The following is a 21224-nucleotide window of genomic DNA, read 5'->3' on the forward strand; positions in this document are numbered from 1 at the left end:
TTGGTTGCAACCATTGGTTTCTCCTTTTTCCACATATTGTTATGAAAGCATGTGCAACTCAGTCAGTCGGTGCATTTTTCAGTTCTTCAGTGGGTTCCTTTTTTGGTTGTTCCACCCAAACAGATGCTTTTTTTTTCTTCTTCTTCTTCCATACGGCACAGTGTACCATGAAAGAGAGGAGCTCTGCTGCTAATTCTGAGCCCGGAGAGGAAAGAGGGGGCTTTTTTGGGTGAGCTGACATCTCTCATAATTAAAGGCCACAGCGCACGCAGACCTCAGACAGTACATGTGGCCTCACTGTGTGGAGGTGGCGAGAGGAAAAGCTGTGTGAGAGAAACTGACGAGAGGAAGGAAAGAGTGAGATCTCTCCCCGGGACGGCAGGAGAGAGAAAAGTTAGATCTTTATGTGAGAGAGCTATAGGGTTAAAGAGGAAATACACATTATATTTGTTTCTGCTCAAAAGGGCTGTTTACGATAAACACTAAGAATTTAACGTATATTTGTTATTTTACATATTACATGTATCTAGAGATGGAGGGTGTGTCTACACTTCCTTCCTCTATCCAGAAATGATGCCAAAATATCAAGGATATGAAAACTGCCATCTTGTGGATTTGGAGCCAGAGTCGGTGATGGAGGCAAGGTAGTAGTCGATCAGGATGTTTTCTTCCCGTTTTATGGCATCTAATAAGTCATTTATAGCAAACTCACCAGAAAAACAAATTGAACATACATCAGTGTGATAAGAACAACCTAAAATCACAGAAACCCTTTTTGAGCAAACATTTGTTAACAAATAGTTTGCACCGTGTCCCATCCACTAACATGAAGGAGGTTGGGTGAACAACCTATACTGCAGCCAACCACCAGGTGGCAGTTGAGAGGCTCTGGCTTCACTTCTGGGGAGCAGTCATGTCGTCCATCTTTATATACAGTCTAAGGCCCAAAACCATTTGGTCTCTGGTAATCTAACTGCTGTAACACAGTTATTAGATGTGCTAGACTTTAGCACACTGGTGGTAGTTAGGTCACAGACAGGCGTTCAATTTTTTTCCTTAACTCTTGCTATTGGTTTTATATGTCTCAATACTAAACTTTAACACATGGAAAAATCCAAAGCTTTAGTGAATGGTGGCCCAGTTGTGCATGATTTGATATCTAGGTTCCCTCTACATGTTTGTTTGTTACAGAACAAAAAAGGATGAAACATAACAGTATAGGTGTCACATGACATAAAACTTTACTTCAAAACACATATAGAATCCGAGTCAGAATGACGGTTTTATACATACCACTGTGGTTTGCGGACTTTACATATCAAAAAAGCTTCAAAATAATCACAGATCGAAAAGGTACAATTTATTGTAAGTGATAAACAGTCCAAGGAAGTTGATCTTTTGATTTCGAGTAGAAAAACTACAACATGGAATCTGTGTATGTTTTGTTTTCTTAATAGTTTTAATTTTTTTATTTACAGATGAGGTATCACTGGTATATCTGCAATATACAGAGAAATATCATCATAATTGTAGCATCTCTTAGGCCAACAGTAAATATAATGAAAATATAAATGCAGTAAAAAGAAATAGTGGTTTATTGTGGAGTGTGACATTTCTTACCGATGTGTTGTCAATGAACACATATTCTGTCTTGCCTTGTCATGCAATAAATACATTTCTGTCATTTAAAAACTGTGACTGTTGCATTTCAAATCAACAGAAACTATAAATATCATCTTATTTAATAGACAAAACATAAAGCAAGTAAAAAAGGATTTCCTAGGCAATGTTTTTTACTTTTTCTTTGGTACCTATTTTCTTTTAAACTTTTGTACATTAAAATACAACCAAGAGAATGGTTTAATAACTAAGCCATTAACTGTGTGTGTAACTTGCATATTGGCAGCACTGTGCGCATGTCATCTTCGACTCTACGACAAAACATGACATTTTGTGAGCGCTGCATGTCATGTCGATTCCACTGAGGCAGAACGGTCCAAGAAGTGTCCCAGACTTTGTATTCCTCTACATCGTACCTGAGAACATTAGCCCTTAACAGTCCCTCCAAAAAGTAAGAGGCTGTCTATATAATGCATCCTCCTGTGTTAGTCCCACCCAAAGTCTTGTCCACTTATCTGGTAGAAGTGGTGGTTGAAGGGCCTGTAGAAGTCTCTCAGTCTCTGGAGGACCTCGGAGGGGATCTGGGGATGGGGTCTGCCCTTTGACTTTCCAAGGCAGCGAGGTCTGCTGCTCCCCTCAGGCTTCTTCAAGCAGGGGAAACCTTTGGTCTGGTTGAAGTAGAAGTGTTTGTCTGAAACAACCCTTTTCAGACCCAGGAAGTCTTGAACCCGGCCCATCTCCCCAGCCGGATCGCTAACCAACCGCTCACCACTGACAAACAGAAAATGAGACAGGGGGAAGTGCTGCAGCCAGTTCTCCAGATGTTTAGCGTAGAGGCCGATGCGCACGGCGCTCCACGTGGTGTCAATCAGACCTGTGGAGGAGTTTTTCAAGGCCAGGCTCTGGAAGGATGGGAGGCCTGGGTTCTTGGACAGTGTCTGGGTGTAGTCAGACACCGCCCGGGTCACAGGATCCCTAACCACCACAATGAGCTTGGTTTGGCAGTTCATGGTGCAGACACGGCCGGGAGCCTCCTTCGTGACAAAGTAGCTGGGCGTTTTCTCCATGGTGATCTGTCCGTCCAGTGTCCGAGGCATCAGGTTCCTAAACGAAAAGAAATAAGTCAGATGGGTCAGATGCCACCAAATCTGATTGATCTCTCAAAACCAAAGTGAAAACACTTTTCACACCAAAACACCAAGCTGGTAAAATTCAAACAACTACCTATACTAATCCAGCGTTCATGGAGAACAGTTGCCTCTTACATCTGGAGTTGGGAGAGTGAACCCAAAATGTGGTGGGCTTTACAATCAGATTAATCAAAACTCTGGACATTTTCCGGAAGTTCAGACAGCCCCCAAGTAAAATGACTGGAAAATGAATGAGTGATTGAACCCATGTGAGAATATGTGTCCAAATAAGTGAGTGAGTAATGACGTTTCTAACACGTAACAGACGCAAAAGCAAAAGATAAAAGAGTTCATACGCAGCGATAAGGATGTCTACTTAGAAAGACCAGATTTGTGAGCATTTAGTGATAAGAGCCAAAAACTAAAACAGCAGACATGTTCCAGACATTCTCCTGTTGTTGTAAACTCATCTATCCTGGACAATCTCAACATCTTCATTCTGTATGTGAAAGGTGAACCCCAGAACATCCCCTTGGCCCATCTTTCCAGACATTTTCCAGAGTATATGTCTGAAAACAGCTTTACTCTTTTGTCTCTCTGTAGAGCTGCGGGGAACTACTAGGTGATAATTCTCTCTGTGTGCATCACTACGAGCCATACCTCGGTCATATGATTAATTGTTCGTATATGATTATTGATTAATGCAGCTTTAAAAATACTAATTTTCTTTTTCACATAGTTACAGTTTGTCTAAAATGCACCAATGGGAATAAGTTACATTAAAGCCTTTTTTACCCTTAATGTTCAACCAGAATAAATACAGGAGCAGCGACATGAAATCCAAGCTCATTGCCACACTTGCTAATTTAATCACGCACTGACTTTGGTAAAATAAAATCAAGCGATAATATAAACACATCATATACACTAGACATTAAAGCACCCCCAAAGTCTGCTGTGATTAAAGCTTCAAGCACTGTTCTGTGTTTATGTACAATGGCCCCAGACAGGCCCTCCGAGTCTCACTGTATGAGGCCTGCACAACAGCACCATCCACTCACTACGGCTCGATGAGTCAAAACCACAAAGCCTCAAGAACCACTTAACAGCAATTTCCTACAGATTTCCCACCCCCCATTCTTCCTGCAAGATCCGTCCCAAACACACACACTCACACACCTCCCCTACGGGCTCCTCCTGCAAGGACCCAAACAAAATCTGCAGGAAGTGGGACCAGGATGAAGCTGCTGAGCTCAGCTAGTGTGTTAAACATATGCCTGCAATAAGGAGAGATGCTGGGCAAAATATGCCAATGAAAATCCACATGTTGACTTTTTCTTTACTATAATACAGATATGTTTTACACAATTCCAAACTATTAATCACGTGCATGGCTCATCTTTTTTATATCCTTCTGACGCATTTGTATTCGTCAACAACATACCCCCTCGAACGCTGCTTCGGAAAGCTTTCTTCTCTAAAAAACATCTGCGCACATCTGCCGTGAGAATCTTTTTTCACATCAATATGATTCGACAGCCTCTCCTCACAGTTCAGAGTAGTTGTCCTGCATGTTACACACATTGTCTTCATTCCAGTACTCTCCGGCAAACAGGCATTGTGGGTATCGTATTCTGCAGATACGGTATTTGTCTTGTTTGTCTATGTTTGACACAGATGCATAAGGCGGGCTTGGGGTGACAAACGCAAGATGGGCAATGTTACAAACAGCAAATAAATTGTCTGTAGTGAATTCACTCAAAACATCGTATACTGTGTTACTGGAAACAGATCTTTCACGTAGCTTAATAGAAAACAAACATGGAGTCTCGATGCTTTATTTGTTTCAGATTGGAAGTCAGTGACAAGAGGCCATTCAGAAGTGTAGAAGAATGATGGACGCAGAAGAGAAATATATTTTAATGTTGTCAGTTATTAGTGAGCTCATATCAGTGATTAATGAAAGGCAGTATTCATAAAATCCATTGGGCTCATTGTTTGCAAGTCAGTACAAAAATAGCAGTTGGCAGCAGAAATGTATTTCAACCTTTGAAACTATTATCAGCTGAAAAACAAATGGACATCTTGAGTGCAGTTTGCCTGCATCTTTTAGTTTTTTTATTTCAGCTGTAAAGACAGGACTTAAGAGACAGACCCTCGAACATTTTTAAAACTCATAAGATAATGAATCATTCAGTCATTAGATTGGGTGAGTTTCACCTCTTTACTCAAAGTTACGATGTCAACCCACTCCCCATTAAATGATACTCACAATAAAAATACACTAATTGATTATTATCCAAGTACAATAGCTGTAAATGGCTTCACCCTGTCTGTCCCCTGTTTATCTGTGTCTGATCAATATGTCTGTCTCTCTATGACGGAGTGTTCAACTTGTGTGTGTGTGTGTGTGTGTGTGTGTGTGTGTGTATGTGTGCGACACATTACCACTAAGCACAGAGGATTCAGTGTCTCCTAATGAGAAACTGAGCACTCATCTTCTTCTCTGCCCCCCTCCTCTCTCATCCAATGTCTTGGATTTGTCCTTCACTCCTTCACATAAGTGTCACTTCGATAATTGACCAGAAGTTGTCTCTTCAATTCTCATGAATAGTTAATGAATTGTGGCTTCTGTCCCCACCACTCTCCTTGGGTCTCTATCTCCCTCATCACAATCTGTCTCATTATCTGAGAATCAATAAAAACCATTTTCTATCATAAATCTACCTGTGTACATGGTGTCAGGAGAAACTGTAAACAGATCAGGGGTGATTAATCTCTTGTCAATGTTCTTATACATGTAAATTTATTCTTATGCTTTTACAAACACACCTCGTTCATTTAGCATCAGGAAATATGCATTTGAAACTACTGTTGTTGCAAATTATACAGCAGTACTGTGTTTCCAATATACATTGGTAATATTTATTGTTTTAGTGAGAAGGTTTCTTGCTTTTTTGGGGACCCATGGGAACGGTACGTTTGCTCACTAACTTATGCCAACATGTTGTTCAATTTGGGCTCCACTTTAAACAGAGATCCCCTCCAAAGAGGATTTTCACGGCACAGCCCTTTTCATCAAATCACAATTCACATAATGCTAGACTCCAGCTACTCATGCTAAGAGAGTAACTCTGGATGTTTTCTTCTGCGTGCAGCCCTGGAAAGCCTTGCTGACAAACCACATTAGTCTAGAACTCCCTGCTGTTAAAAGGATGTAGAGCTTTTCCTCCCTAAAGTGTTGCAGCACTGATTAATCTACTGATATGTTCTCTGCAGTCTGGGTCAGATGATTAAATACTAACGCTGGCAACAAGGATGTGGCCAAGAGACTTCCTGGCCCCCCTGAGATTATGGGTTCTCCCGCTGATGTGCTGCAGCTACATCCCTTTTAGTGCCCCAACAAAATGCATTGTGTACAGATATTAAAATGGATTTTTAGACCAAAAGAGATCCTAAAAATGATCATGTCATTTTCTGGACTACAGTCACGACTACATTACTTTAGCTAAATGCACATTTTTCGAGGGAGGATTACAATCTGAATCTGGCATGTCCAAACTGAGACCCAATTAAAGTGGTAGTGGAAAAAATTAATGCTATAAAAACCAGAAGTGAACAACAATCTGGAGGAAAACACTTCCCAGCAGTGCTGCTATGATCAGACTGTGACAGGAGGAGCCTGCGGGTCATGGAAGCCCCGTCAGGATAATTGTGGGAACCTCGATTTACGCCTGGATATAGCATTTACTACTATTCCCCTCTGACCAGAGAACAACAGAGACACAACAAATGAAATGCTGTGAGCTCAACAAGCAGCAAATAAACAGTTTGAAGGATGAGTTTGACATTTTTGGGAAAAAACTTGTTTATTTTCTTGACTGGAGTTAGATGAGAAGATTGCTACTACTCAGTACGTATCTGACTAGCTCCAGACACTAACTTTAGCTTAGTATACAGACCTGGAAACCTAACCTGGTTAAGCCTAAAGAAAACAAAATAGGAGGACCTTGTGAACCTTGACACATTCTATCGCATCTGTTTTCAGTACAAAGAGTAAAAGTGATCAATTGCAGTTTTATTTATGAGGTTTTGTGTCAGATTTCTTGGCAAAGAGCATCAATATGTGGAACTATCCACTGATTACCTGGTAAACTGAAAGAAACGCCAAGATATAACCATCAATAAAACTAAAAGTTGTGTTTATGGATGAACTTTTCTTAACTTTTCAGTCAGGCTAGCTGTTCGCACCTGTTTCAAGTCTTTATGCTGAGTTGAGCTAAATGGCTACTGTCAGTCCACATTTACTCATGATAGCCTTCAACCAAAACTGTAAAATGATGAAGCAGAATAGAAGCATGGGGTCTTGTTTGGGGGTTTAACCTGGGCAGACGCAAAACCTGAAAGTTGAATATAAGCATGCATCACCATGCTACTGATACAGTCAGTGTGATAGTATCCAAGATCCTGCGCACACAAGAGGAGTCGTCATTGTTTTTGGAACAGTAAGGGCGAGTGCCGCCATGCTGTCTATGTGCTCATTGTCCAAACAGAAACCTGATGCAAGCGACAAGGCCTCATAGTGTCTGTCAAAGGTGAACTGAAACACAAATTAACAATGATAATGCCAAATGTAGCCTGAGGACGGGATTCAGACTGAAAAACAACTTATTAACACATTTTCACAATGTGTATCAAACTTTATATGCAAACACACACAATCACACTTGATGCAGTGTGAGTCAGCGTCAGCCTGGAGGGGAATTTCTGGCAGTTACGCTGACTATCATCACCTCGCTCTCCGCTACAGAGAAAGTGGATAGAAACCACATGACGTCGGAGAGACCGTTGCTGCCAAATTGTTGGAGTATCCGACGCAGACATGGGAAGAACGTGAATGTCTAACAGAAAGACCAAGATCCAAACCATTTGATTTGCCAAATTATTTTCTAAATCTGGTCAATCTAAGAATTAGTAAATATGAATCTGAAAAGAGATTTATGATCCACTTTCTAGTTGAATAACTGATGCTAGGTGCACAACTTGTGCCCAGTTCTTCTACACTTATCTGCCTACTGCTAAACATTACCGTTGTGGCTCTTTTCATCATTTATTACAGTTATGAGAACCAGATTCATTCTTTCAAACCATGCAATTGTTGACTATGTGCGATAAAACAATTGTTTTTTAAATCTAATTTTGGATAGTATAATTGTATTTCCATTGGATACGCCCATCTGTTTTTAACTTTGTGTTTTACTTTTCTAAAAAATGGCAACGCAACTGAGCATAAATGCCAAGCATCTGAAACATTTCATCATCCACCATTATTTCTTCACTCAGCATTTTCCTCACTATAGCCAACTACAGCACAGAGCTAATACGACACGACTGAAACCTCCCCATGATTTTACAGGCGCCCCAAAATAGACCACAATGCACCTCAAATTATTATAATTCTCACCATCTGGGGTACGAGTGTGGGCCTTTTCAAATCTTGCGCCACCACCCAGACCCAACTGTAGCCAAAAAACACCATTAAAACATACTACAGCTCAACACTACAGACACTACTTCCTGGTCTGTTACACTAATCAGCAGCATCGGCCCTCTATCATTAACGGCCTCAGGGCTAGACACAGAATGAGGTGTCAGGAAAATCATCCTCACTGTGGAGGGTATCGCTCCGTGTACATGAGAGTAAACCTTGAGCATTGTATCTTTCTAAAGATCCAGACCGAGATGATAAATCCTTGACTCGGGCTTCATAAAAAAAAAAAAAAAACTGAAATGAAACATATTCATGCAGTTGTAGGAGGATTTTAGGGTTTTTAAAAAAGACCAAAATCAATTGATGGATAAAGCATATTTAAAAAATCATAGAAACAGCACATTAAGGACATAAAGCTAATGATTTTGTTCTAGCTTTAATTAACAGTAAAGATCTGATATTACACATTTAATCAAGATGAATCCATATTCACCAATGCAACGCATTATTAAAACCATCAACAAATAGCTCCTGTTCAATACACATGCAGATTAAATACTGTCCAATCAATACTCTGCCATGCCTAATCAATGACTTTAAATATGTCTCGTATGGATGGCAAAGATGGCAAAAACAATTACATACAGACTGCAGAAAACTACTTGTAAATAAGTAGTTTCTAGTTTATTCCACTTTAACTATTCCAGTTAAACTGTAAATGACAATAAATTTATCTTATCAATATATTGCAGTAATGTGAAAAATGTATGCGGATGTGGAAAATTTAATAAAATGCCATTTCTCTTTATTTTGTAATAGATTCCAAAACCAATTTAATCTGGAAAAACAGTGTGGGTTTAATAGTACTGCATTTTGTAAGATAAAACTGATCCAGCTAAAATAATCCTACTGACATACTGTTGGTATCACTTCAGTCATATTTACATAAATCTGTATTTATAATGACCACTGTCAATTGCAGCACTGCTGACATTTCTGTTTGACCTTGAGCTGCTGCCCATAAAGGATATGTACTATATTTTTTATAGCTATCCGATCGGGCATGGCCTTTGGTGTCAAGACAGTAAGTCAACTAATTGACAAGCTGTCAAAATATTGATGACACGTGGTGGTTTTCCTCAAATAGAAAAGCTTAAATGATCCATTCATAAATCAGACCAGTCACTTGGTTTCCAGGATCTTATTTTGGTTCTTGGATTCATTAACTGATCATTTTTTACAATGCAATAACCACAGCTTGTTCCCCTACGAGACAACAAAAACAAATGTGTTTATTCTAACGACATCAGGATACAAGATACAAGAAAAAAAGAGACTGAATTTACAGATTACTCATTCCAGGCCACCTCATGGTGACAAAGCCGTGACAATCAGAACCATTGTGCCACGGAAAGCTGAGGTTTTTCTGTTTTCTGTGGTGGCTCTCAAGTCCCATCTGAAACCCATCACTTTTACGAATTCCCCTTGAAACCATAAAACAACACAGAAAATCATTAAATCTTCGCTAAATTTTTTGAATGCGCTATTTGTGGCTTTTGAATTCCCGTAATCGGCTCATATACACACATGCAAACAAGAGGATGGGGTGGAGAGACAGACGGGTGGAGAAGAAGGAGAGAAATGACTGGATCACGATGGAAAACATACATGAATGATGTTTGTCAAAGTTTGTCTCACGGGAGACAATGCTGGTGAAACAACACGTCTACGCTGCCACGTCTGTGGATCACCCCTGGTTCAGTCCAATATCTGCTCTCATTCAATCTGGAACAACTTGGTGATTGCTATGTTTTCATTATGTTTCATGAACGCCCAACTCTTTCTGCTATAAAATGATGAACTTATTTTTGGATTCATGGCTGAAATAAATACATGCATTGGTCAAGGGTCACCTGAAGTCACAAGGAGCAGTCGTGTGTGTGTGTGCGTGCGTGTGTGTTTGTGTGACAGTCAGGTGCGACTCGTTTGTTTGACATGGATGTCTATTCAAACCTACAGTATTGACATTGCAGTTTGTTGAACTACACACAGATTCTGAAAGGTCCCCTGCAGTCCCTGCCACCACAGCTACTTACAAAAAGCTGATGCCGATCCTTATCATGAGATCAAGTTGAAATATAAAAATATTGAATTTACTGTATTTAGACCCTCATTCACTCTATAAATATAATTATTAAAAAACAAATGCTGAGACTTTTATTCCTCATGAGCGTCATGCTGACTGTAGCTACTGAAAAATCTACCACCAGTTTCTACATCAGTTTTGTTTTTGGATATATAATTAGAACTGAAACAATAAATGTATATACAATTATTTTGGTAACAGATGCAGGACATTAGCTCATCTTATAGCTTCTAAAATCCTCCAGTTATTGTCTATAATTTGAGAGTCTCCCCAGGGGGTCTCCCAAGAGGCTGGAGCCAATTCCAGCTGACATTGGACAAAAAATCAGAGCACACCCAGAAAGAGTCCCAGTTTCTCCGTCATACAGGATGGTGAACTGAATGTCTCTCGGTTTTGGGTTTAAACTGAACAGAACAGGCAGTAAACTGATTGATAATTAAAGAATCATTCCTCTCAGCCCATGTTGTGATTGCCCTAACTATCACAGTTAGTATTGCTGCTGTGTCACAGCACTAATAGCTTTACAGCACCAGTGAGGCTAATTAAAACACACAGAAACACACATAAAACATGGCCTGGAAACACCAGGTCTGCCACAGGTATTTCCACATAAAGACCTCCTCGCCACTAAAGGAATAAAAAGTAGAAGGTAAACTAGACAGGAGGGGGAAAAACAACGAATGAGAGAAATCTGTGATAAATAAAATGGGACAGAATAATTTTGAAAGAAAAAAGTTGGTTGTGAATGTGGTGTAGAAAGAGGAGGAGAGGAGTGAAAAAAATCAGGGCGCTAGATAAGGGAGGGACGTGTTAACCTACATGTGGTGCATGTGTGTTTACGCTTGTGTGAGGGAAAAAAAAGAGAGGACGCTTAACAGCATGCTAAAATTATCAATGGTGAAAGTGTTTCCATGTGTCCTTGCAGTTAAGATCCAAGAGGGTAAAGAAGAAAAAACAAGAGAAGATTCAATTACACTTCAGTGTTTCAGCTACCAAAGTGCTTGTTAATCAGTGTCACTGTCTCCTCATGGCACCTTTACTGCTGAACTCACAGGTCCAGCGCTCTGACACTGCTGATGAGTGTGTGAACTGCTCTGCTGGGACCTTCTTCAACAACATCTGGGGATGATCAGCTTCATCCACGTCTAAATCCTTCTTTAGGGCCTTGACTACACACAAATGATAGCTCTGGTCGGCCTGGTCACCTCAAATCAGCTGCTGCTGTCACTGGGACAGTGGCAGACGAGCGTTTCATCTGTTTTTAGAACTGTAAAACTGTAACTCGTTGCCAAGGCCATAACATCTTCAATGAGCTGTTTGTATCTATCAAAGTTTTATTAGAGAGATATTAATCAACGTGATGTTTCAGTGTCTGGCCTCTTCTGCAGAACCAGTGGGAGCAAGGTGAGAATGTGGACGATATGTTGAAGTGTATAAATGGCGTTTATATGGATGACTGTCAAAGGAGATGAACTGCTCCTCAGGGACCTCACCAGCATTTTGATCCACACACACAAGGAGAATATTGGCTTTAGCTGATCTGAATACATCAGCCGGTGTATGGCTGTCCTGTCTATTGACTGGAGACATCAGCACTTCTGCACATGCAGGTGAACGGGTGTCATGACTGCTGCTCACACTGACCCCTCAGCATGGCACCATACATCATCCTGCATCGACTGAGGTTTAAACTTGACAGATTCCTATTGCAAGCTAAATATATATATATACTATATGAAAACAAACCAAAAATATGTGCACAGTAAAAACAGTTTTATACCATAAATATGTTTAACAGGAGTTGGTTGCACTTCTTCCTGTCCCACACTGACAGATTGAATTACACCTGTAACATCTGGACATGACTCATGGTATGCCTATGTTTTACATAGGCTATAAAAAACTAAACTCAATATTTGTAATCTGATTAATATCATAGCACGATAATATCATCATGGTATCAAACATATTTTCAGTTTAATATGTTTATTGAGACAAAAAGCCAAAGTTATAGAGTGAAATGTGTTGCTACTGTCCCAGATCTATCTGACTTCTTTCAGACTTAAGTTTAAGTATATATATATAGAGATGTAGTCCAAAACTATAGAAACTAAGAAATGCAAATAGTATATATTAGCCTATTATTACAGATTAATTTGCAGACTATCATATCTATAATGTGACAAAAATCAGTAGATATACTGATAGGATCAGTAAAAAGGATGCTTTTGATGGTGTTGCCTACCTGTACCACTCCAGCCCTTTATCATAAAACCTGTCGAAGAAGTGAGGCTCAGAACCGACCGCTCTCACGTCCGGGTGGATGCGGAGAAACTCCAGCAGTGCGCGGGTCCCTCCTTTCTTCACGCCGATTATAATCGCCTGCGGAAACCTTTTGGTCCCGAAGGTATTGGACACGGGGATGCCGCCGCTCTGCGCGCTTTCATTCGCGCTGTCCGGTGCGCGCTGAGGGAGCAAACGTCCCGTTGGCGCGTCCATCCTCCGTGCGTCCGCGGAGTCAGAGCGGTTCTGCGCTGGTCGCAGGTCGTCCAGTACGCGGCGATGATCGTCCAGAACGTCATAGTCCCTGTCTGCACCCCCCTGACTGTACAGGGTCCTCGGAGCCGAGTCGCAGAATCCGGTGAGGCAGTAGAAGAAGAAGGTGAAGATCAGGACCATGGTGAAAAACACCGAGGCTTTGGACAGCGCCTTCCCAAAGTTGAACCTGACTCTGCCTCCACTACATCCCATGAGTTGATCTCCTGCTCGATGCCCAAGGGCCAAAACGGAGACAGCATGCTTCTTCTTCTTCCTACATTGATCGATTACTGTTGTAAAAAATTATATCGCAGAACCTGTTGCGTAAAAGTGAGCCATCACATGGAACAGCTCCTCTCAGCAGCGGAGTCACACAGAGGATTTCTCAAAAAATGATCTTCATAGTCTTTGTCCAGAAAAGTCTGGTCAGAATGAGTCTAATCCTGCTCAGTGGAGAAAGTTTTATCATTTAACATGACTCGTTTGCTTGAGACTTTGACAGTCTGCTGTATCTGTGCGCTCTGAGACACTAATCCCTCATTCAAGGTTTCTCCTCTGCGTCTCCAACGCCCCCTCCCTTTTTACACAAGTCTCCACCCTTCTCTCCTCAAGCTATAGCATAAACATGGACTCATCAACATGCCAGTGACATATGTGCTACTTCCATTTGCAAAATCACTCCTATATAAATTTGCATTATCATGAAACCTCTTGCAGGCGTGTTAAACCCACTGACTTTGAGACAGTGAGATTGAGAAGAATTGCTTTGAGCCTTTGTTGCGACACCAGCAACAGAAATCGTCCTTTTTGTAGAACTTTGTGACCTGCACAAAATCTTTGTTCTAAGCTACAGGCACATCAGGGTTTTACAAATGTAAACTGACTCCACAGAGGAAAATCCTCCTTGACCCTTTGAACCCATATGATAGATGCATCAGTCGGCCCTGTGAATAAGAGAAGCCTGAGGTTGTCTATCCCTGCGCCCTTAGACTCAACACTGAACCCACTCATAGGCAACAAAGTGACAAGTCTCCTGACACAAACCTTCAGAACAATAGGCCCCGAGCAAGGTGCTGCTCTGCCTCCATCCCATAAATACAGTATCTGAGGCTGAGTGTGTCACCTTGAGGGCTGTACAGGAAGGAGCAGCACAGGGGTGTTCCCCTGATTCTGTAAAGCTGGAGCAGGTATTGAGTTTCTTCTGGCAACGAGATGGAGTTCAGACGTTCAACCTGACTAACGCACCGAGGGCGGCTGTCTGAATAGATGAAGGGAGAGGGAGGAGAGGTAAAGGGAGGTGAGAAAGAGAGGAACACACACACACACACACACACACACACACACACATTCAGCCCTGGGGCACCGTTTGTTAGATGACATTGGCAAACTCACTTTGGTTTGGCTCATTGAGGATTTTATGTTTTGTCTTTATTTAGCTCTCTTACTCTGTATTCTCAGAGAGAAAAGGGAGATTGCTTGGATAAAAAAGGATTATTGGACATTTTATTGATTCACTTGTTTGTTTGTTTTTTCTTTGCTATTTTATTTCTTGCTGCATGGCAAATAATTGATTATTGCTTATTTTCCTTCTTTCAACTAGATGAGAAGATCAATACCAATATCATATCTGCCTAATAAATATAAGAAAGGTCACACCACATCCTGTAGTATGACAATTTGACATTTACACTTCCAAATTTTTTCAGATTAATCAAACAAGCTAATGTATGAATTCCGCTGTGGAACTCACATGTTTTTGTTTACACCACCTCAACATCAGCATCGGCACAAAAAGCTCTTTCCTTTGACGACTCTTGTTCACCGCGAGATTTTTATATTCCAGTTTTGCATCTGTCACATGTAAAAAAAACGTCATCAACATGCTCAATAGCTTGCTGTGAATTTTCCTGCTTTATTCTTACACGACTCACTCCCATATTGTACATTTTAGAATGGGCCTGGCAGGAAAACATGACAACTAACTGGGATATATAAAAGATTTAGTCGTCATGGGACTAGTGGATTCCCCCTGTTGAAGATTTGCACTTTGCCAAGTTAGTTAATCAGCAAACTTTTCTCATGAAAGCGAAAGAGTTGATCCCAAAACAAAAAAGTAGGCGAAATTACACTTTCCACCTTGTGTGATAAAAACAGTGCTCAAACAAAGGTCTCTGCGGATACTGACACGACCCAGGCAAATATAGAATAATGACATGTTCTGAGGCACAAACAGCCATTGTAACTCCATCCAAAGAGAGGCCAGCCTGGCACTGAGGAATTCACAGCTTTGGAAATGACTGTCTGCTGGCTAGCAGCAGATTCAGTCAGAATGAGGTCAGGATCGGAGCTTTGCTTTCATCAGACATTTTATTTGCTTTTCCCTCATACTAATTGCTCTAGTTGCAGTTAAACTGACAGGCTTGGACCCAGAAGTATAAACAGTGAGATTAAAGAAACAAACAGGCAGCAGTGGTGTTGAGGAAACAAATACGACATGCAAGTTGTGAACTGTGTCTTTCTGTCTGGGATTGTGGTTAGGTAATATGTCTCCCTGTTGATGTGTTTGTGTGCATATGTCTCACTTACTGTGTCTCAGATTGGATGATTCAGTCAGTATACTCGGATGTAGTACCCTACACGGTGTAGTACGCAGTGTACTCATAGTATTCTGACAGAGCAGTGTTGCCTCAAATCAAACACAGCCATGTTGCACACATAGGAAATCCCAATTACGACACACAACTGAATGTCGCCAAAATACTTGCTTGCTGCTTTGCTCACATGACTAAAAGTTTAGCCTTTTACTTTCTTGTGTGCGTCCCCGTATCACACAAAGTGGAAATCATAATGGTCCCACCCCTTCTGCTACAAAGCCAACATGGTGACTGATGAGGGTAAGAATAGCCAATCATTTCACATTCAACCTTTTTGACCAATTTGAGTTCACCATGCAGGTACGTGTAGTGCATACCTGTCAGTGTAACTGTGTGTAAAGATGGACGACATTACTCAAAACTGAAGCCATAGTGTCTCAATTGCCACCTAGGTTATAAATGCCACCTACACTACTCCGGAACATGGACCGAACAAAAAAGTCAAAATACACGTACAATTTTTCAAAGATCGTTTCAGTCATTTTAGGTAGTTCATCACGCTTTTGGTTTTAGTTAGTTATTTGGTGTTATAAAAATAGATTTTGACAGCTGAGAGTGATTAGTTGAGCGCATGTATCAGTGGGACCTTGCTACCATGGCAACCACCCTATAGCTATTGTGTAGGCTTTGGCTCCAAATGCACAAGATGGCAAAATTACTACCCCGAATATTTTGGCTTAATTCCTGGATAGTGGGAGATCTTTTTATATAATCTATGGCATGAAAACACCATGGCACTCGAAATAACAAGTGTGTGTAGTGACGTTTGCGATTTAAGGCACAGTAATTGTCTTTGTACACTTCACAGTGTGCTCACATTCATGTGTAGGGCCTTTATGGATGCGTGTGCAGTCAAAAGATTATATATCCAACCGTGACAGCAGCAGGCAGGTAGGCGCTGCTGCTGCTGCATCTCTGTGTGAATCGCTGATAGAGATTTCCATAGCCAGAGGCCTGCCGATGGCGGGTACATGTGTCAGCCATTACAGCAAATTACAAATCCTCTCGAGCGAAAGCAGAATGTTCCACTCTCATTTTGTAATTTCCAGTATGAGGAAGAACTTGTCGGTGATTTAAAATAGCCGCAAGATACCCGTCAGAATCCTTAAAGCCATCATGACAGATCTTTGAAACCTCAGACCAGGAGAAGCTCATTTAGCGGTGCAGAGGCATGGCTGTAGTTTCCTACAAATGGAAGCTCATGCTGTCTGGAATGAATATCAATGAGATATTTACTAATAATGAACTCCAGATTGAAGATGTACAGTGTAAGAGTATTTTTTCTAATGTTTTGTATTGGATGTAGCTTTTATGGAATCATACACCAACTCCTCTTTCATCTACTGTTTTTGTCAGAGATGTGGTTTGTAGATTAAAGCAGGGGGTTATTCCAAAACAATTCATTTTAAAGATCATATTGTGGTGTCTGAAGTGCAGCTGCTTTGAAGAAAGAAAAGATGTCACACACACTCTGCAATATGTTCACTGCTCAATTGTTGAACCCTCAGGTAATGAATACAAAAGCCTACAACAAAGCGCCAGTGAAGCCCCACCCTTCTCCTGGAGCCGTCCCAACTTTCATCTGCAAATTCAAGCAATAATCACCAAGACTGATGGTTGGAAGAGGAGACGGAGGAGGGAAGAAAATCACTCTGATCTCTAAAACCATACACAGCTTTCATGGCCCGCACGTTTTCCTGGACTCCTCCCATCCCTCCACCCCTTGTGTCCCGCCACCTTCACACAGGTGCATCGATCTCTGTCCCCTGCAGCAGGACTTTTTAGACTCGTAGACCTGCCCGGCAGCTTTATCAAGACATCACTGAAAAGATGAATGTGCTAAAAGATCAGAGAGGAGAGATGTTTGCAGCTTATGCTTCATCCTCAACGGCCTTGAAAGCATTAAACACATAATGCCTCAAGTTTTACATGGAAGTAATTTTATAGCTGAGGAAGAGTTTGCTGCGATTCATTCCAGCTTCATGTGGGTTAGATTTGGGCAGCACCCACTGCCAGGAGGTTCAATTATGTAAATAATATATGTATGGAGATATAAGCCCAAAGATATTTTTCACATAAACAAAAATGCATGCAAGCCATCCTTGACTGCTGGGAAACAGCTGCACAGAACAATTTTCAATGTGTCTTTCATCCTGGCAATAAAAACCAAAATGCCTTTCCAGGAAGCAAGTCTGTACAGGAGTGCCGTGTTTTTTCAAACAGTTATTTACCTTCTCTGGGTGCTCTATTGTAGCAGGAGATTCAGGCGAGCAGGAATCTAAAGAGCACAGGGGGAATTAAAGTGAATGACAATCATGTCATCACACAAGCCACAGACCATTTGGGAAAGGCCTTCTTTGCTAATCCAGAGCTCTGCGGTGAAAAGTGGGATCTGGCGGTCGGCTCCTAAGTGATATTGGGTGCATTGGGAAGGGTGGAGAGCAGGGTGTATGACGGTAGAGTGTGTGTTTCTGTTTGAAATGAGATGAGTGTGAGTGAGGTTAAAAAAGAGACAACTGTGATAAGTTCAGTGTACAGTTTCATGCCTCCCAGCTCACTCTGGGGGGATCCACTCAAGACGTGTGGCTGCAAATCTGACAGAGCTATGAAGGTGAAACATTTTGGGCTGCAGCTTGTGTCTGGCGCCACATATGATGCGTGTGTAGATGTACGCATATGCACGTGGAATCCTACTGTTCCACTCTGCAGGCACATGTGCCACTTGTGTTACCCAATCCCAAACTGTTACTTGCTGAAATGTCTGTGGGCTGCTCCGTGTGGCTTTCTCTCATTGAAAGTCCTCGTCGTTTTAAACGTTGATTGCCATGACGTCAGCCTCAAACCGCAGCCTTGCCCTTCTATGTGTCGCTGTCACCATTTATTTCCGCCCTGCGTGTGAAAAACAACTTTCTCTCCGTCTCTGCGATTCCCTGACACGGACGGTTGGATCGAACACTGTGCTACTGTTAGCGGGCCAGAACCGCCACCCAAATATGGACGTGCTCGTTAATTTTCACACTCGCTCAGCTTCTCCGAAACAATCGAAAGAACTAAAGATGCGTGTGAATGAGCAACTGAGGGAATGTCTCTTTATTTAACTGGTGGCTAATGTATTCTTCCTGGTAAACAACTCAAACCTGGACAGTGTCTGTAAATAAAAATACAAACAGACATCAGATGGGTGTTAACAGACTGTAATTACTGGTGTAAAACCACAGTAGTTTGTTTCTCCACTCTGTGGAGTTTCCCATGTTTTTCAAATTCCAACCTTTCACATAAGACTGTGAGAAAGAGAGCTGTCATCCTCAAAAAAAAAGAGTTGTCCATTGACTCAGTGTTGAGTCGGGTCTGCTAAAATAGTATCACCTGTCCTGTGAGATCCTGCAGGCCAGAGTGTGTGTGTGTGTGTGTGTGTGTGTGTGTGTGTGTGTGTGTGTGTGTGTGTGTGTGTGTGTGTGTGTGTGTGCGTGTGTGTGTCAAAGCTGTTTCATGCACCAGAAACAGGAGATGGGATTCTACCCCGTGGGGGCAGTCTACATTTCACAGGAATGTGAAATCATGTGCGACTCAAACAAGCAAACCACCAGCCAAGGTACTGATGGTTGTTGTGGCCACAGGGGACAGGAGTGTACCAAATATGTGACCTACTGGAGGAAAACAGGCCAGTTAGGAGATAAATGAGGTGTAAAAATTGGATATTCCACTCAGGAGATTGACATGTTGTTTAGGTCGAGTCATTTGGAAGCAGTTTGCGAGGCTGTGTGAAAGGTACCAGCTCACACATTCACATTTGCTTGTATAAAAACGGAGGTGTAAAAATGATTAATTGTTGTTTTACAGTGGACAATGTGCCATATGCTATTTCTTGGTCATAAAACCAACCTGCTATTCCAGAGTTTAGTTTTTGTACAATTTGATTTCTCCCTGTTTCCAGTGTCTATGCTAAACTAAGCTAACTGTAGCCTATACATGAGAGTTCTAATCTATTGTCACTTTCAGAGAGAAAGCCAAAAATGTCCTGAGAAGGACAAAGATTGGACAAAAATGTCCTTTTATAGATCAGCCCAGGTTAAAACTGAATATTGTTTAATGGCATTAAAACATTAATACCAAACTCTGCTGGGTTTTCTGTGAGCTTCATTCCTGAGAGAATGTATTTTGAGGCTTCTTTTAAAAAACCCTTACCAACACACACACACACACACACACCCACAAATCTTCCACTCCTTCCTGTGTCTCTCATCTGGTCTCACTTTTGGTTTTTGAGGTCTATGTTTTTTGGGGGATACAAGGAAGCTGCTGGTCTGAAAGACGGCAGGAAGGGCTTTCTGCGGACTTCCCCAAAATACATTGAAAATTAATTTGGATTTTGTTTTGACCAAGCAATCACTCATTTTCTGCAGCGAGTGTTACAGATACACATGGAGGAAAACCCAAATTACACCCAGTGTCTTCACTGTGTCTTTAGTTCTGGCGGAGCACTGTGTTCTCCACACACGCCAGCAGGGAGAGGCTGCAGGGATCAAGAGAAACAATTACTGCAGAGTGACTTACAGGTAAGATTGGAGCGTGTTTGCTTTACTGGCACAAAAGTAAAAGCATCAAGTGTAAATGTGGGGAATTAAAGTTCGTGTGGGCCAAATAATAATGCTGATGAAATATTAATCATGTTGCAAGGATTATTTTTGATATAGTAAATCCCCAGATGAGCGATAACTCTCGAAAGATTGTTGGCTGTGATGATACATACTTTGAGGGGAAAAGGTGTGTGTGTGTGTGTGTGTGTGTGTGTGTGTGTGTGTGTGTGTGTGTGTGTGTGTGTGTGTGTGTTACACAATAGGTGCTGGGGGGCATAAAGCTGTATAAATGCGTGGAATTTCCCTCATTCATTGGTGAAGGGGATCCACACAAATAAACACATTAAACACTTAATGTAAATCCAGTGATATTATTATTTGGGGTAAAATACAGGATAACAGATTCTAGATAAAACAAACAGTGGGACATTTTGAGAAAAACACTTATTTGCTTTGTGATGGAGCACAAAGACTGTAAACAGGATTGAACAGCTATAGCCTCGCTCTCACCAAAGGTAACACAACCCACCTACCAGCACCTCTGAGGCACATTCATCATAGTTTGAAGTTATAGCTCATTTAATCTGTACAAAAACAAAGTGTCAGCGTGACAAATTTAGATTTGTGGTTGGGGACAGGAGGGGGGGGTTTAAAATCCACCTGGCAACTTTGTTTTGTTTGTTTCAAAAGAGTGTGTGTTCAATAAGTGGGATAGCGCAGCGACCCATTTCTTAACTTTATGAATTAAATTTCCCATGTAACCTCATGACATAAGCTCAATGTTCAATTTAATGACTTTTCTATGGTGTTGAGTGGATGTGAACAAATTGAATAACTAATAAGTTACACAAAAGTTGTGTATCAAATGTATATCAAATGTATGAATAAGTGTTACTTTGATTAATTCACATTTACAGTAGGTGATAAGGTTACAAGGGAAATGTATATCTAATTTGAATACATGCAGTTTAGCATTTTTAGACTAAATCATTTTGAGAGTGCACACAACCATCACAAACTTTTACCAAAACAGATGAAATGTAAAAAAAGTGTACAACTAAAGTCAAA

General features: G+C 41.1%; 1 protein-coding gene across 1 annotated transcript; it reads right to left on the reverse strand.

Moving 5' to 3' along the window:
• Positions 1 to 1457: 1457 nt before the first annotated feature.
• On the reverse strand, positions 1458 to 13456 carry LOC109638700 (heparan sulfate glucosamine 3-O-sulfotransferase 6). Its single transcript, XM_020101795.2, has 2 exons — positions 12633 to 13456; positions 1458 to 2724 (listed from the first exon to the last, which is right to left on the reverse strand). The coding sequence occupies exons 1-2, from the start codon at positions 13136 to 13138 to the stop codon at positions 2106 to 2108; spliced, it is 1125 nt and encodes a 374-aa protein (XP_019957354.1). The 5' UTR covers positions 13139 to 13456; the 3' UTR covers positions 1458 to 2105.
• Positions 13457 to 21224: the final 7768 nt, after the last annotated feature.

Source organism: Paralichthys olivaceus, chromosome 5 (assembly GCF_024713975.1).
Source record: "Paralichthys olivaceus isolate ysfri-2021 chromosome 5, ASM2471397v2, whole genome shotgun sequence".
Classification (NCBI taxonomy): domain Eukaryota; kingdom Metazoa; phylum Chordata; class Actinopteri; order Pleuronectiformes; family Paralichthyidae; genus Paralichthys; species Paralichthys olivaceus.

What these genes read in the sequence shown, in the direction of transcription:
- LOC109638700 (XM_020101795.2), bottom strand. Translation starts at nt 13,138, where the DNA reads ATGGGATGTAGTGGAGGCAGAGTCAGGTTCAACTTTGGGAAGGCGCTG. An exon ending in AAAGGGCTGGAGTGGTACAG is followed by an intron (nt 2,725 to 12,632) that starts GTAGGCAACACC and finishes CTTTTCGTTTAG; the next exon opens with GAACCTGATGCCTCGGACAC.